Source organism: Athene cunicularia (genome assembly GCF_003259725.1).
Source record: "Athene cunicularia isolate RWA chromosome 21 unlocalized genomic scaffold, athCun1 chr21_part1, whole genome shotgun sequence".
Taxonomy (NCBI): domain Eukaryota; kingdom Metazoa; phylum Chordata; class Aves; order Strigiformes; family Strigidae; genus Athene; species Athene cunicularia.
The window spans coordinates 7,489,944-7,507,796 of NW_020799127.1; the positions used below are offsets into that span (position 1 = coordinate 7,489,944).

The window sequence follows — 17,853 nt, forward strand, 5'->3', positions numbered from 1 at the left end:
GTTATGCCAGCCAGCGCTAAGTTAGTTCCCATCTCAGCGACAGGGCTGAGACCCCGCAGTTCTCTCACACACGCTGCCAGACAGTGCTGAGTTTTGCTCTAAAACACCCCAGATAGCGCTGGCTTTGGTGGGAACACACGCTCCCCAAAAGTCCTCTGAAAGACGCAGACCCCGTCAGTCAGTCACCTACTCGGCTCTGGCCAAGGAAGGGGAACAGCCTGTCGCTAGCTAAGGGAGTGGAGGGAACAAACGCGGAAGCTGCTGAGTTCATGCACTTCCTTCATTGTTCTGGGTGGTTTTTTTCTGGGAGATGGTGGTATTCAGTTCTTACAACGGGCTCAGCATCTCTGAGGATCTGGCGTTACCGCCAACCTTTCGAATGTCAAAAGTTGGCTTTGAGAAATGGGCTGAAAGTCATAGGGATTTAGCAGAAATATTTCCATAAAAGTATTTTGATGGATTTTTTTTTTTAACTTTAGTGAGCATTTGGGCTTTGTTTGGATCAATATCGTCAATTTTCTCTCTTTACAGAATCATGAGGCTTGGCCGTGAAGCCTTACGGAAGGCCATAAGCATTGGGACCCTCATGATAAAAATCACAAGACTTACCAAACAGTGCTGCCAGGCATTTGGCAAGGAGAAGGTATCCTGCAGAGAGAATATTTCAGAGGAGCAGGTTGAGAATTGAGAGTGTGGCTCCTGAGGTCTGGCCCCAACAACCGCTTGCTGTCGTTGACAAGATGGGAATGGTGTGTTCGTGCCAGACAGGAGGGCAGTCACCTCTCCCCTTAGAAGAGCAGCAATTAATACTATCCGCATGTGTCAGATATTTAATCACTCAACTCCAGCTAGGGCAGTGGTGAAGAGGGGAGATAATAGTCACAAGCCTCCCTGGCGTCCCCTGAGCCTCATTTGATTGTTCCCTACCTTGGGAACAAGTTTGTAACCTGAAGCTGATTCTCTCTCCCTTATGCCACAGAATTTCTCCCCTTCCCTTGAGCTCAGCCTGAGCTCTGAGATGTAAGCTCCTACCAGAATCCACTTTCTCATGCTCGGCGGCTGCCAGACACCGCACTGCGGAGCACAACGGACGTATGTCTGGTGAAAGTGTCCTGGGGCTCAGCGTCAGGTCCCAGCCTGGCAGGCAGGTGGGTTTTGGAGGACTGAGGAACAGCTTTGCCGTGTTCAGCTGGCAGCAGGATGAGGAGATCATGTCTGACAAAGGCAGGCACCTGCCTTGCAGGCAAGAAGGACTTTTCAGAAGGTTGATAACCTAGTTCTGAGCCAGGCAAAGCACTAGCAGAGGGCACATGCACTAGCAGAGGGCACATGACAGACCATGGTCCTCGCAAGGGACACAAGGCAGGCTTGGGTGCCCTCATCACCATGCCCAGGGCAAGGTGTGTCAGGATCAGGGGGATCTAGTGCAGTAAACAGAGCCAGACTCCGAAGGAAACAGTCTAGAGAGGGTTAAGAATAGGACCAGGACCCCCTGAACACCTCCAGTGTAGCTGGTAGCATAAACCATGCCCTAGGATCATCTGGAGCACGAAGGACCAGACATCTGTCGCCAAGCCCCAGGAGCTGCCCTCGGGACACTGGGCAGACTTCTGCCTAGGACCAGTGGTGGGCACACAACGCTGCAGCTGCGCTGGACTCGCTAACTAAAGCGCTGTGGCTCCTTTCTCATTTTTAATTTATCCAGGCCAAGTGTCTAAGGCCTGAAAGTCCCTTGTAAACTCAGAGAGTTCATGTAATTCAGGGCACACAGCATCCTCTCCTCTGAGGAGCTCTAAACCCAGAATAACCGTAACTGCTGGGAGGCAGCTGATCAAAATTAGATGGTGCTGACAGACAGATCTGCACGAGGACTAAGGACAGCTGCAGCTTAAGTCTGAGGTTTAGTAGGTCTTCAGGAGTATGAATAAACAAATTAAAACTTAGTTTACTTTCTAGAGAGATAAAGTTATTTTCTGTTGAATAGACCATTAAGTATTTCCTGATCAAGGATTTGAGTGCATCTTCCTGTTCAGCCATTTCGTGGGCTTAAAGAAACGGCACCAAACAACGTTTCCAAAACCCACTGCTGAACTTGAGTACAAAGGCGAACGTTTGCATCTGCTTCTCTAGGTGGTGCATGACTGCGAGTGTGGTCCAGGCCAGTAATCCAAATTCTCCCACAAGCCTGGGAGTTGGCTCCTTTTCAGAGATGCCAGAGCTAATTAAAACAAAAGTGGGTGCTGAGCATCTTTGTAAACCAGATGTCTCAAATGGCCACTCGGCAATAGAAGCGCTACAACCAGTAGGCTATTTGAAATACTGAAATTTTGGTTTTCTTCTGTCTGCCTCATTTTTCTTCCTTTGTAAAAACATTGCTAATAATACAACCTTATCTCACAGAGGAGGTTGCTGAGAATTCATTAGCTGGTATTTGTAAAGCACTTTGAAAATGCAAAGCCAGTGCATTATTCCTAGGCTTCTGGATGCTTTCCATGTTATTAAAATCAGGATTTCAGAAAGGCTTATCGGGGATCAAAACAGCATCCCAAACTTGAAAGGAAGCAAGACTGTTAAACCATCAACTGTCGCCTCCCCCTCCAGCCAGATGTTAAGCCCTAAAGAACTGAAGTGGCACAAGGAATTACTTTCCCAAGTTCCCCCAGCTGGGCTGACAGGCCTTGATCAATGCTTCTCTCCACAGTGAGTGCTATGCAGATGGTCTACCCAGAGCAAGGTTTCTGTGAAGTACAAAGGGAAGTCAAACACCATTTCTAATTCAGCTTGTAGCATGGCACACTTCCTTTATCCTCCGCCTGAATGCGATGAATAGGAGAGCAGTGTGGGAAACTGGAAGGAACTCCAAACTCACACAGTCTGCGTGGTCTGTAAGACACTCCTGTCCTCAAACCACATCTGCCTGTGACAGACAGAGGGGAAAAGAGTGACAGAACGAAAAATCCGATTATAAAAACTGGACGAAGGGAAAATAAACCCTGAGTAAAAGGGGAAAAGTGAAGGAAGCCATGCAGAGAGACAGAAGTTGCAGCGGTCAAACGGGGGATTGCCAAGCAGCAGAGCAAGGAAGGGCTAGGAGGGAACGACAGGGAAAGCGGCTGCGGGAGCAGAATCTTGCTCATCTGCCAGTGAGCCCAAAGAAAATCGCCCCAGTGGAGGTGGCAGAGGTGGTTTTGGCCCACACTAAGACTTCTGAGACACATATTTTATTTGCCTCTTTAATTCCCCAGATTTTTTTAATATGTCCCAGGAAACACAGACCCTTACTATTAGTCAGGGTCTGTACCTGACTGATGTTTGCAACAAACAACAGTTCCGTGCAGGTCCCGTCCAGGCAGCCTTCACTGTAGTTTTGCGGTGGGATTTTTTGCACCTCTTTGCTGCACGGTGCTGAGGGAAGAAGATGACTCCTATGGACCATACTTTCGTATGACCCATGTAGAGCTATAGGAGCTGTGCTTGGCTTTTAGGAAAATTAGATCAGATTTTACACCAGTAGTCCTAGGGGGAAGCTTTTCTCTACGTTAATACTTCTAAGCTATTCTGTGTTGCTTGGATGAAGGAGATGGGAAACAATAGACCAGATTCTGGTCTTAGTATTTGGCAGGTGAAAATTCAGGCTCAGATTTTGCTGATTAGGACTTTTGATAAATTCCACTGTAGGTGTAGAGCTAATTTTTATTTCCACAAGTTCACTGGCAATCAGGAAATACCTCTGGAGGTATAAAAGCTGCGGGCCAAATCTAGCAGTGTGCTTCACCCTTCACGGAGCCCGAAGTTTCTGCTGACTTCAGCGAGGATCCGCGTAAGGCCCTTAGGATTGGGCCCATTTTATTTTTCACCTCAGGATGGTCTGTAGGTCTTGGTGCTAACTGATTCCCCTACATTTTGCTGCCTTTCCCGTTCTCTATTCAGAAGCATTGCCCTGTCCCTGCTCCCAATGACTTACTAACATAAAGCTATGGAAGTTTGTGTACTTCTGCGTTTCCCACACCATTTCTTAACTATATTCATTCCTGCCACAAAGGAAGTGTGCCTGTCTACAAACCACATTAGCAACGGTGCTTGCCTCTGCATTGTGTTCAGTGGGAAACCCCGCTCCCAAAAGGCCATCTGGGCAGCACGTATCAGGAGAGAAGCGATGGGAGCAGCGAGCATCTCTCAAGACTTGGGAAAGCAGCAGCAGCTTTAAGTCTTCCTGAAGAGCGAACATCTGGCAGAGGTTTGGGGGAAGGCTATTGCTAACGCCGTGTGTCAAACACGTCACCCACATCCAGTTGTCTTGGGATGCCGGTCAGTTTTCTATGCAACAAGGGTGTATGTTTGGAACCATAGTAGAAGGTGTGTAATTCAGAATTCATTATCCTTAGCGTAAAGTCCACTGACTCTGCTAACTTTATAACAGGGAGGAGTTTTTGTTACCACTTTTCCGTAGGACTTCCAACCAAAGCAGAAGCAGAGGGTCTAATTTGGGTAACTGAACATCTAACTTGAATAACTCTTCCAAGATGGTCAGTAACTGGCTAATTTTTCCCCTCACAGACTGTGAAACCAAAGAGAAAATAAAAAGCTATTTTAAATATATGGTTTTATTACAGATTTTAAAATCCATGTGTGACATAGGGTGAGGAAGTAGGAACCTCAGTGGATTTGCCATCTGGTGGAGATTTTGCTACATTCCACTAGTAATACATTGAATGTTGTAATTTTTGTTATCACACACATCCTAAATATGCGGGGCCTCCAACCTCCATAGTTAAGTGAATTTCTCAAGGCTACAGAAGATTATTTAGGATTCAGCCTGCTCAGTAGCAGGCTTTGGGTCAGTTTGGATCCTAATGGAAAAGAAATTTTGAGCACTGACCCCTTGATTGTGTCAAGTGCACAACCATTACCGCGGTGCGATCAGGCAAAGTGTTGGCACAACTCTCTGCTACTCTTTTTCATTTGGCTTTGGACTGGCCTAATGTGGGGCACCAGAGCTGTTCTGGAATCCCTCCTAGGAAAGCTGATGCTGCCTTTGCTGGACTGTGGGTTTTTTTTGTAAGGGATCTGAGCTCACATTGCTCTGAAATCAGCTCGTAGGTGCTAAACGGGGGGCACAGGCATCAAGGGGCTAGCCACATCCACAGGGCACGAGTCACTGAGCATGGTGTGCCTTCACCTGCTCTCAGGCTCCGGCTCCATCGAGTCAGTGGCAGAGTTTGAGGAAGGAAGGCTTGGGTTGCAGCGACAGTGCCTGACCATGTAATTACTAAACAGCAGGAGAAAATAAAGGTCCATCACGTCTCAAGCACACATAGTAAACAGACATGGAACAGGACTTGATGCTTGGGATCCTGGGAAGAAAACAAAAAAAAAAAAGTTGGCGTTTTTATCCCATACAATTCATTCTGCCAAGAAGGTATATGGAAGTTATTTTCTGGGAGCAAGAAAGGAGATAGAGGTTTTTGTTCTCTTTTAACTTGAGCTAAATGTTATAATAGTGAATGAAGCAAGATTTGTACCAAGACCAAGGAGAGTAAGGTGGTTCAGGCTAGCGTGCCTGTTCCCACGGAGTTCCCTTTGTAATTCCCTGGCTACTGAGTGGGGAAATAAGAGGTTCACGTGTCAGATCCTGCTGTAGCGATGCCAGGTGGAATCAGCAGTGGCAGAGGTGGGCAGCCATGCATCCAGCCTGAGCTGGGTCGGCCGAGGGGCTGCAGGCAGCAGCAGCCACGGCGGGCTCGCACCTCTCCCCCTCACATCTCGGAGCCACTGGGCAAATCCCTGACCCAGCCAGGGCCCGTGAATGTGGCAGAAGAAAGCCAAAGGCAGACCAGGTCGCTCAAGTCCCACATCTGCTCTGCTGCAGTTTTAGCATGGAAAGCTAATTTGTCCTCCCCCAGAATAGAAATCCTGTGATGCAGGAATGCAATAACACCCAGTTTCCTGAGAAGGAGGCTTAGTTTCTTGTTGTCTGCTGTGGGTAATTGCAGGGAAGAGATCCGACACTTTAAACAGCTTTGTTGGACTAAAACTAGAGTGCCTATTTATGTGACTTGTACTGGAAGGGGAAATGATTGCCGTTCTTAGAGCTGCTTATTAGGGCGTTAATCTGGAAAAGAGAAACTGTCTCTAGCAGTACTGCTAGTGGACCCTGCCGATCACGGGACTGGCACATTTCTTCTTCATGTGCCCGATTAACGAGCTCAAGAAGTGAGTTACTGCTCAGGAGTTTCTGTTTCAGAGAATCTTCCCCAAGAGGGATGCACAGAGCGAAAAGATTGGTTTCAGAGGTGGCATTACATGGGCTCAGAGATAATCCACACGCTTTGAGGAGAACATGTGAAATGGTGTCACAAAAGCTTTCCCACAACTTGACATAAAAGACTCCGAGCTCAACAGCTGCTGCTCTGTGCGAAAAGAAGGGAGCCTATTCAGGAGCAGTACAATGGGGAGGGAGAGGCAGATCCTGGAAGAGGTCAGTTAAGCCTTACCTGGTCTTACAAGTGATGAGCTGCAGAGTGAGAGAGCAACGTGTCTGTGTGTCTGTGCACCCACATTAAAAGACACGCATGACCACATACTAATGTATACATGAACACATAGGTAAATGAATGTAAACGCAAACGGTATTTACTTACAACAGCAAGAGATCCCCACACATAAGCCCTAATATTGTCAGTAATTTATCTGATTATTATTATTCCTGTACTGACTCTTACAGAGAAGAGTGTTGAACTGATTAGGCCATGGGAGCAGATCTGGGAGCAGAACCGTGGTTCCAGATGTGTGGTTAATGCTGCTGCCTGCTCGCTTCACCCTTCGTGTAGTAAAACAGGGCAACGTTGCTGCCAGCCTTGCTCCACACAGGCCAGGGGGCATGTCCAGAGGATGCAGAAACGCTCTGCTGCCGTTTAGCTGTTTGTGTGAGGTTAGAGCTCATAAAAACAAGTACTCACACGGGCAGGACCCTGGATAAGTGCAGGTGGATCTGGTTCAAGTTTTCCAACGTGAATCTCTGGCTGTGTCCTTACAGTATACAAATAGCAAGACCCTCAATTCTCCCAGCTGCAGGCACCTATTGAGCACAGACTGTGCATCAGTATAGAAACTGGCCCAGTGGAGAATAATGAGGAGTCAGGAATTTGATTGTCTATAAGTTTATGTGCTATGAAATTTATTTTTCCTGCATTCGGTTTTCCTTTGTGCATAGATTAAATGAAAATAGCTAGAGTAAAATGCGTGTGAGCACGTGAGACTGAACTGATCCCAAACCACTCCGAGATCCCTCTCCTCGTGGATTTAGCTTGCAGGTGTTGGAAAACTGAAATATAAACTGCTTGTGGCATGGCTTGCGCGTGTTCTGAAGAGGTGTGTAAGATACCAAGGGAAGAGGACGAAGATCAAAACAGAAAATGGTTTCAGTAACTGTGTGTACTTACAATTAAAACGTATTTATTTGCAGAAAAGCTGCCTTCTGTTTCACCTGGGCAAAACGGGAGTCACAGTCGCCTGAGGGAGACCAACTGGCTCTGGCTTCCCGAGAGGAGGCGGCGAGTGGATTTGAGGCGATTCTGCTCTTCGTCTGGGCGAGCCAGGAGCCGCTTGGGCGAGCGTGTGCCCGGTGCGTGCCCGGTGCGTGCCCGCAGCCCCGCCAGGAGCCTCCTGCAGCAGTTTCTTTCCCGCCATGGGCAGCTGACCTCCTCCTTCCTCCGCACATGTGAGCCCAGGCCTGCGCCTGGAGTGCTATTGATGGGCGGCATTAGTCAGCAGCCTTTTCCCATCCAAGGGCAGCTCTTTCCCAGCTTCGGACATGGAACTCTGATCCCAGGCTTTCAGGGACCGCACAGTCCCCACCTGCCCATCTGGGAGAAGGTCATTATCCCCGGGCTATTCACTGGCAGCGGAGCATGCAAGAATAGATGCTTCTCCTATTGTGCCGCCCGTCTCCGTGATTGGCTGGGGACTGTGGGAAACTCCACCGAGCCGGAGACCCACAGACTCTCGGGGAGGTTGTACCCTATAAATACGGGGCAGAGGCAGCTTCCAGCAACACCCTTCTCCTGGACGTCCACTCTGAGGCCGTCCCTCCTTTCTCAGGACAGATGGCTCCCAGCACCGTTTTCATGGAGCCCGACAACCTGCTGACGCCAAAGGAGAAAAACAAAGTAAGTCCAGGCCCCGCAAGGCAGCTTCCAGCCGCACTCTCAGCTGCTCTCACAGCGGTTTACGCCAGCTGAGAAACTGGTCTGCATTGTTTGGGAACAGTGATGGGCAACAAACAGTCCTGTGAAGTGTCAGGGGGAAGATCCTTCTAACAATAGGTCTCTTTTCCTTTGCTTTTTGCAGCTGAGGAAGCCGGTGGTGGAGAAAATGCGGCGTGACCGGATTAACAGCAGCATCGAGCAGCTGAAACTGCTGCTGGAGAAGGAGTTTCAGAGACACCAGCCCAACTCCAAGCTGGAGAAAGCCGACATCCTGGAGATGACCGTCAGCTACCTGAAGCAGCAGAGCCAGCTGCAGATGAAGAGTGAGTACTGAATTTTGTTCCAGTCTCTAGCTTACTGCAAATCTGTGACAGTTTTATGACTCTCTAGCCGTGAACAATTGCTCTAAACTATTCTTTCTTCCCCCTCCCTGTTTTCTTCCCATCTCTAGCTGCAGGATCCTTCCATAAAAGCTCTCAGTTTGACTTCAGAGAGGGCTATTCTAGGTGTTTACAAGAAGCTTTCCATTTCCTCTCTCTTCATAAAGTCCGAACTGAAACACAGACCAAACTCTTAAGCCACTTCCAGAAGAGCCAGTCAGCTGCTACGGAGGTCCCCTTTTCCCCTGGGCCCCCCAGCACCCTGAAGCAAGCATCTCCGAAAGACAGCAGTACCCTCTGGAGGCCCTGGTAGTCAGGGGAGTCCTTACTTCACGGACCTTTGCCTCTTACAGTCCAGGGGAAGGATCTGACTGCATCTGCTAGTCCAGCTCTTATCCTCTCTGCTGTAGGGAATTTTATTTCCCCGTGTATTTTATTTATGTGTGAAAAGAATGGCATGCTTTTGACTTTCATGGGATCCTTTGGCAAAAGTTCAGGCATTCCGTTGAGTGGTATCGGAGCTGTGTAGCCACCGCGGAGAACAGTACACAGCGTGCTGCCCAGTCAGGGGGGCCGATGTCTTCAAAATGAAGGAGGGTGTTTTTGTAAATGTTACAGTTGTGACGGACAAGAATTGCCGTAGGAGAGATTTCTCTCATATTGCTTGTAAGAGCCATCAGCTTTGCTCTGGCTTGACTAGCGACGCTTGTTCGCTCAGTCACTCCGGAGGATAAATTTACTACCCTTTAGTTCACACACACTTGATTGAAATCCATTTCCCGCTCTTTGCTTGTAATTTGTACAGCACCAAAGATGGGTTTTGTTTTGGCTTCTTCCCCAGTGACCCTTTCATAGTCCTAGTGATGTGAAGTGTGATGGATGAACAGAAGCTAGGAAACTATGTGGAATATTTCTACTATTTTGCTGCTTTTTTCAATTTAGAAAAAGAGTATGTTACTGCTTTATGTTAAAGAAAAGGTAGTAGGTAAAAGGCTTGATTGGTCAATGTTCTACATTTTGGGTGTAAGCTATGCTTCTTCTAGCATTTTCATTATAATAATGATTTTTGTCTGTATCGAGTGCTTTAATTCATGGTGGATAGTGTTTCTCCCACTGCTGGGACAGCCCTGTGGCTTACATGCATACTGTGTATGCGTCTCTGTGTTTGTAGAGAGCAATAAAATGCATTTGTGTGCAGCTTCTGTCTGGGTTCTCTCCCTCTGAGGGATATGCAGCCACCTGTGGCCCGGAAAAAAAAGACTAATATGTTAGTTTTCTGAAGAAGTGGGATTTTTCGTAAAGTGAAAGGAGCTCATATTCTGCTCTCTATAGTCTCATGACCCCCATCACTTGAGCACCTCACACCCTTAACCCCAAGAAGTGCTCCTGTCACACAGATTCTCCCAGCTGAATCCTGCTGAGCATTCGCTCAGTCACTGCCCCTCCCTCCCACACTAAACCTTCTCACCTGAGCAGCAGAGCCTCGAACCTGGCCATCTCCTCTCCCCGCAGGCACCACCGGGAATTTGAGTCCTTTCACGTTATTTTTTTTTCACCTCATATGAGAGGAAACAGACTCAATCACCGCAGTGCTGTCTACCCTCTAATACCTTCCCACAATTTCTTCCCTGAGAGCACAGAGGGGCAAACAAACCCTCCCGCAGCACCTCGGGGAGGAGCTGTACCGCAGCACGGAGCCGCGGGGTCCGCGCCAAGCGAGTGCTGCCCTGGCAGGGACGCACGCCCTCGGGTAAGACCCTCTGTTGCTGTTGTACCCACCTGACAGAGGCCTCCTGGAGCATCCCTCAGCGGAGTCTGAGGGAGCTGGGCCTGAGCCAGCAGGAAGGTACATCCCTCACATCCCTCCGACACCTCTGGCAGTGCAGCTCTAGGCCCCGGCACCGCCCGCGACCCATCTGCCCTCTGTGCAAGGACGGCTGGAAATAGGCTTGAGGCAGCTGGTTTGTGCCCGGCTTTGCGCAAGGTGGTTTTGCTCTACCAAAGGCAGCTTGCTTAAAACTGCGTTGGGTGTCAGTACAGAAGGAACAGACGCAGAGGCAGAGCAACGAACAGTGCTCTCTATGTATCCTTGGCCTGAGATCACACAGGAAGTTTGTAGTGAAGAAGGAACTCTCCAGCTGAGGCTTTACCTGCCCTCAGCCTATTTTGCCACTAGCTTGCTTCTTTGGCTAGTAACATAGTAAGTCGATCACACTTCATGCTGGTTTAGGCCCTCCCAAAAGCCAGGACCTTGGCTCATGAGAGGGGAGCTGATCTCTCCCCTCAGCAAAAAGGAGTTGTAGAGTAGAAAAAGGATTTGTGGAGAGCCTTCTTTCCTCCAGCAATTACTGAATTGCTGAAGTATATGCTCATAACATTAAAAAGAAAGTCTCTCTTGTTATTGCAAGCATGATTTATTCAGAAACTTCAGGATATTAGTCAGCAGGAATAGCCAAGATCCTCCTCTTGGTTGCATGTCTTAAACAGGCTTTCATGTGCAAAGTCTTTCATGTGGAACACAGGCACTTATGAAACAGCAGTATGGGATTTAAAAAAAGGTAATATCTGTCCTCGACCACAACAGGAAACATCCTTCGTCTGCCCCCTGACCAGGCTCAGCACAAATTCCCTTCCCATGACAATAAACCAACGACGGTAATAAACTAAGTTTGGGCTTGATGAAAAACGTTATCTTTTGAGATAAGAAATGGGATAGTTCTGCCATTTACATATGCAGTTACGGGATGTTTTGGCTAGAAATCACATCTTGCTTGCTTACACAGGTTTTCATTTGTCTGTTGTTAGGACAAGGAGCGATTTGTTCTGCCGTGGTTTGTCACTGCTTTGTCATATATCTGTATACGTGCTTGTTATTGCAACAGGGAATTTGGGGTCTGTCGTAGGAGATAGCATTAAGTGAGAGAATCCCTGGACACTCCTTTACTCTGGGGCTCTTGGCAGTAACTTCGTAAAGCGATGCTTCAATTTCATTTGGGGATTTGAGATGTTACTAGAACGTAAAGAGTCACAGTAATAATGATCTGGTGTTGTTTCTGTTACCCAGTGAACGAATTGGCTTGCGATACAGAGAACTTGCTGGATAAACTTCTGTAGTGATGCAAAACAATCGTCGGAGCATTTAGAACACTAAAAAGTCCTTACTGCAAAACATTCTTTAGACATACACAATTTTTTAACATCGCAGTATGAATACAGTTTTATGAAGCTAAAGCCCTTGCAAATTTTAGAAATGATCTTTACCTTTTTAAATTTTTATTTTAGCCACCAGAGGTCACAGTTACTGTAAGAACTCTCACTTTGGATGAATGAAGGAGTCAGTTCAAGCAGAATTCTAGGCTTTTTCAAGGGTATGCTTCATGTGATTTTGTTTGCTTCATTTCAGTGGCCACATCTCAGATGTCAGTTAGTGCTGGAGACTTTCTAAAATCTTTTCCACCTCCCAGTTTCTCTGTATGACATCGTAATTGTTTGTATGTGGGCAGATGAACAGGGTAACTTGAGGAAGGATAAAACTACGTTTCCCACAGCACCTTTGTAGCTGGTGGATCCTGGTTTAAAAGATGAATGTACGGTCTCATGTACTGGTCTGTACTCTCAAAATACAGACAAGCTGCGTGCAACCTCCTTGCATCAGAGTCCAGATGCACAAGAGTGTTGCTCTTTCTTTAAAGCAGTTAAAGTCTTCAGCCCCAGGCATGAGACATCTGGATGGAAATCTGAGCGTGTAACAATGTGATGGTGATAGAACCGATTTCCATTCTCCAGCCAGAAAAAACCCCACGCAAATCAAAGTCGCCAACCTGTGTCCCGTGAGATATCTGAGTTACAGAAATCTGACACCGTCTTCGGGTGCAGAGCACCCCGGAAATGTTCTGTAGGTGCTGTCCCAGAGCAACCAGGATTAAACTACATAATCCAGCGTTAGATGGAGATTGAATTGAGGCAGATTCAGGATTCCTGATCTGGAATCCCAGCTTTGGACTGGGACCATCCAGAAGGTTCGGACAGGCGCAGATGGAACGGTGGCTCTGGCCCCTGTCGGCTCTGTGACCAAGCCAGAACAATAGGCAATGCGTTAAACAGATGTTCATAAACAGACGTCCTGTTACTTAGCCTTGAACTAATCCCCTCTTATCCTCTGCCCAAGATCTAGGGTTGCTTTTTCGCCCTCTGCCTTCTCTCCTGACAGTGACGACTCAGATTCCAAGCGTGACTGGGGCTCTGCCTTCCACACCTCGCAGTGCCCAGGCAAGGACTCCTCTGTGGGTCTTCCCAAACCTGACACTGGAATCTCTAGTTACAGGATTGCTGTTGTCTTATCTCATAAACCAAATACTCCTGTCACAGGATCTACTGACTACAGTATCATGTGAACTGCACAGCGTGTAATTGCTCAATAAAAATTGCTCAATATTTTGTCCAACTCTATGAGGAAACAGCATGAGCGTTGGCCAGTAGGAATTAAGACATCAGCATAAATTAAGTTGGCTTGTGAAACCCCGCTGTGCAGTCATCCTGGGGCAAGGAGGAGGTAGAGACCTGCAGTAGCAACTTGCAAGAGTTGGTGATTCGGATGCTCACTGGAAAAACACAAGAGCAGGAAAACCATAACCAAGGTGGAACTGATTGCCTGGTCACTCCAGGCTGCTGTGGACCTCATTCGTCTCTGGTGTGTCCAATAGAGATATCTGTTTGTCTCGGTCCCACATTCCCTGCTTGGGGAAACTGGAATGCGCAGTGCTGTGCTGGCGCTGCAAGCAAAACAGGAGCAAAAAAACCAGTGAGACTGACAGGCAACTTCAACCAAACCTAAGAGACAGTTGGAGGTCTCAGGAATATTATTATGTTGACACGAGCTCAGGGAAAATGGGCAACGAGGTAGAGAGGGAGACTCAAATTTGCCAGTTCCTTACGGGAAAGACAGCACCAGGAACTCACCTTTATGGCTGTATACGGAAGGATTCAGAAATGAGAGAAACGGTACGAGTTCTCTGCACCACAAGACAAGCTTTGATCAGAGCTTCTACCCTATCAGGCAGAAAATATTTTGAGTGTGAGACATAAAGCTACAGGAAACTTCTCCTTCTAAGTTCCACTGCTCACAAGCGTATTTGATCACAATAGGAAATGTATCTCTTTTCATTCTCAAACAGGCTGCGTTAAGTCTACTGATTTTTATTTTTTTTTTCTTCCCCCAGGAGAGACGTTTTCACTTAGAGAGCACAGCTGTTGTATTTCAGTCCAAAAAAAGCAAAACAGACTGATGAAATTATAAGCGGTTAAAAAAACTCCTGAAAACATGAGATGATTGCTGCTACCTAAACTCCCTACGCCTTCTACCAATGACAACAAAACTAAGGGATTACACTGGTGGTTTTTAACCTCCTGAGAAGAGATCAAAGGCACAAACGCTCCGGGATACCTCTGGATATTAGCTGTACGCACAGCACCTGCAAAGGTAAAGCCTGGACTAAAGGTGCTGCTGTGGGCATGTGTGAAGGAAGGGACAGGGCTGTGATGGAGGGGGAGAACCAACTCCTCGTAGTTCTAAAAGGCTTCTCTTGGGACTTATTATTCCGTCCATCATGTGAATCAGTATTAAATCGGTTGAAGACAATAGCTCCTGTCCTTCAGGGGTCTAGAGCACCGTTTCCGTGCGTTAACACCCAGGAAAGTCCTTTTGCTTGTGAAGGGCCAGGCACAACCAATCAGTGGTGGTGGGAGCCCGATGGGAGCTGGCATGAATCTACACCAGGCTCAGGGTTTTGATATTCTGAAGTGGTGATGGGAACATGGGGAAAAAAAAACAAACCAACAAACCAAACCAACTTGGTCTGCAGTTAGGGAGACGAGTCAGGAATGACCTGATTACAGGAATAGTGCTGAGCTAAAGACGTACTTCCCACCCAGCCTTTAAGTAGGCCAGCCTGTTGGTCTCCCCAGCCGCTGTTAGATCACAGCGGTAGAGAGCGCTCCTGATTTCTTGCCTAAAAAGTTAGTGCTATAATAGCACTGAACGCTGGTCACAGCCTGAGATGTTTCTAACGGTGAAAATCCTGTCGCAAATGTGATAACACCGATGAATTTTGGCTTGTCAAACCCATCCCAGGGCAAGGCGAGGCAAGCTCCAACCTCACTGTCACATGAGCAGCAGCTGTCCTTTGTCGGAGAAGCGTGATCTGCCGTGTCGAGTGAAACCTGAAGCAGTGGGAAAGAAGTGGTGATGTGTAGGAAACCGAGGCAGGTGCTCTACGGTAAAATCTGTTCATGTCAACAGACTATGTGCGAGCACTCTCCAGCGGAGAAAAGTAAGTAACTCCGTCCCCCAGCCACCAAATTGAGAACCCCCCAAACTCTTATTGTGAAAAGGGGAAGCTTGACGTTCGTATTTCACAATTGTACTTCCCTATTTTTCATGTCTGAAGGAGCTTTCACTTTCTTCCGGCTTGTCTGTCCCAAATAGCCATCAAATTTAGCACAATCACCTGAAAATCAGAGGAAAAACGGAGCAAACGACATGCACCGGCCACACCAGTCAGAGAGAGGGCTGATAACGAGGCCACAGCGTCGCTAGGCTCGTGCTCCGTGTCCCAGGCTGTTGGTCACAGCGTGTGCAGGAGCCGGCCACCCCCGGCAGCTCCAAGGTCATCCCCGCGCCTGACCCGCTACGGGCCACCGCCGCCAGGCAGCGTCCGCCCGCTGACGCAGGACACCGAAAGCACTGCCACCCCCGACACCCGGCTCCCGCAGCTGCCGTCGCTGCTTTGCAGCTGCACAGAGAAATAGGCCGGGGCACGGGGGATTGGGACTAAGGCTCTAGCTGACCCTTCCACTTGCTTGTCAGAATTAATTCTAGCCTCAGCCGCTTCCCGACTGCCATTTGTTTTGTGTGTACTTGTAGTGTGGTGGAATGAGACCGGCAGGAGACGGACCGCTTCTCCCAGCAGCGCTGCTGGCTGGTGCCAGTTAAACTGACTCGGGGGCTCCCGCTGTGCTCGCCCTGAAAACCTGAGGTGTCAGCACAATTATGAAACCCTAATAACAGAGTTTTAAGCTAGCTGCCTCTGCTGCGCAGGCACAGTTGTGGGCTGAAAATACAATCCCTGGCACGTTCTAGCTGAGCTGATTTTAGTCGCTGGAGCAGAGGAGCAGATGTAGCGCTCCCTCCTCTCACAGGTCTGCTTGCCTGCTCGGTGAGAGATTTGCTGCAGTTCTGAACCCATCAAAGGCCTTGGCGAAAAGCTCATCTCTCTGCAATGCTTCCCGTGCTGCGTCCTGCTGCAGGAATGCTGCTCACTCATTTCAGAAGCTAGTGAAGTGTTACCACTTTTTTTTCCCTTCCTTTTTTTTTTTTCTTTTTTTTTTTTTTTTTACTTCAAAAATAGAGAGGTGGGAAAAAAAAAATCTGCATTTAAATAAATTGCTCCCCTGTAGTATTCGAGGAATAGTGACCCATTTCAACAACATTTTTAATATTCATAGCAACAGCTGTTTTTAAATACTGCCTACGCTTCTGGTAATCCAAACATCTGCTGGGAGGTTGAAGCTGACTAAAAACCGTAACTGATTTAGTAATCCAGCTCACCAGTGCTGAAAAAACATACGGGAGGTGCACAAGGAACTTGAACCAACTGTAGTGGCAGACTTGGGCGTTTTGTTTTTCAGTTACATAATTTCTCAGTTGGGCATCCCCAGTATCTTTTTGCAGCGGTTGAATGTTTCTGGGTTGGCCTTGCGTGCGCTCATGAACGCTTTGTCATGCACAGAGATGCCAACGCAGCCCCTAAGTCAGATTTTTGAGGTGTTTACTGACTTCCAGGCCTGGCTCTCTCTCTGCCACAACTTTCACTGGCTGGGAGAGGAGCGAGTCCTGGGGAGCCGTCGGCTCCTGCCCTGCTCGCCGTTCCCTCTCCCACCTCTGGTTTGTTGGGGCAGGGGACCCGGCCTGGGATGAAACAGCACCTGACTCACTTGAGCTTTGTCTTCTCCCTTTTGTTGTGCCAAAAGCAGGGCTCTTCACCCAGAGTGCAAAGAGTCAATTAACACAGAGTCGGGATATTTGTATTACAGTTCTGTGCAGAAAAGGGTGCTGGGCATCCAAAGTGGCCAGCACCCCGAGCTCCAACACGCACTGTATTTATTTGATTCTAAACACAAAAGCGCACACCTCTGCACATAAGTTAGTATTTTATCACAGTACCATCTCAGGGCTAGTTTTAGTCCTCTTTTTCATTCAAAGTCACAGCATCTACCTATTAACTGACATAGGTGTGCTCAAACGGTGAGGGGCTTCATGAACAAGTGGGTAACTTAGGCTGTAGAGGCGTGGTTTTCATATTATAATCAGCTAAATTCACCTAAAGGACAGAAAAAATAGGTCCTTTGTAGAGCACGGTTTCAGGTCACCGTTGTGTTGGTTATAAATCCTAACAATCCTCCTATCCTAGTGTCACCGAGGAGCCGGGATAAAAACTTATCGACACCAGTTTGATGCAGATGAGCAGACATGTCATTATTGACGGCCAGGTGCACGGGGGAGAGCTCTCACCGACAACGCACACCAGTCACAAGGATCATACAGTTCATATATTATTCAGCCATACATATTCATTAGGTATTCATGCATAAACACAAGAATTCCTGGAAATCCTGATCATACTGCCCTCCTACTTCCGATTCTGCGCACTAAAGCTTAGGAATCCCTAGACATGAGTCTGGGGGGGGGTTTGGGTCGGTGGTCGCATCCCCCCTGCCGGAGTTACCCGGTCCCTGGTTCCACTGTTCGCGGCAGAGCTCTGTTCGCGGTTACAGCTCGCCCTCCCCAGGTCTCACCCATCTCAGGTGGTGGTTCATCTGAGACCTTATCCAACGTGTTCTAGGTAATAAATGACTTCTGTCTCTAGACATCTCTAACAACTTCCAACAGAATTATTTTCAGCTCTAAACCTAATTCCCTAAGCAGTATCCAGCTGTACCTGGTAAATGATCTCTGAGCAGTTCTTCGGCCTTGGCACGGGGCGATACCGAGGAATTCACAGGAGCGTTGCTTTCTGCTTAGATGTGCCAAATGCAGGATAAATGTCAACAGGTCACCCTACTAAAATCTTTCTGGGTTCACACTGGGATCAAACATCATTAATTCCGACTGGTGGCGAATCAGCGACACTACAGCTAAGCGGCTGTATGCTTGTTTCTAGCGGTAGCGACCCTGCTCAGGGAACAAAACCTGGGCTCGAGCTGCAGAT

At 47.9% G+C, this 17,853-nt stretch overlaps 1 protein-coding gene and 1 long non-coding RNA gene across 2 annotated transcripts; both read left to right on the forward strand.

Annotated features, from left to right (window-relative positions):
* The first annotated feature begins 7,630 nt into the window (after positions 1-7,630).
* LOC113487936 (transcription factor HES-5-like) lies at positions 7,631-9,784 on the forward strand. Its single transcript, XM_026862898.1, has 3 exons — positions 7,631-8,168; positions 8,350-8,530; positions 8,659-9,784. The coding sequence occupies exons 1-3, from the start codon at positions 8,106-8,108 to the stop codon at positions 8,898-8,900; spliced, it is 486 nt and encodes a 161-aa protein (XP_026718699.1). The 5' UTR covers positions 7,631-8,105; the 3' UTR covers positions 8,901-9,784.
* Positions 9,785-11,910: 2,126 nt separating this feature from the next.
* On the forward strand, positions 11,911-15,165 carry LOC113487874. Its single transcript, XR_003399862.1, has 3 exons — positions 11,911-11,955; positions 13,807-14,066; positions 14,718-15,165. It is a non-coding gene; the product is annotated as an uncharacterized LOC113487874 (long non-coding RNA).
* Positions 15,166-17,853: the final 2,688 nt, after the last annotated feature.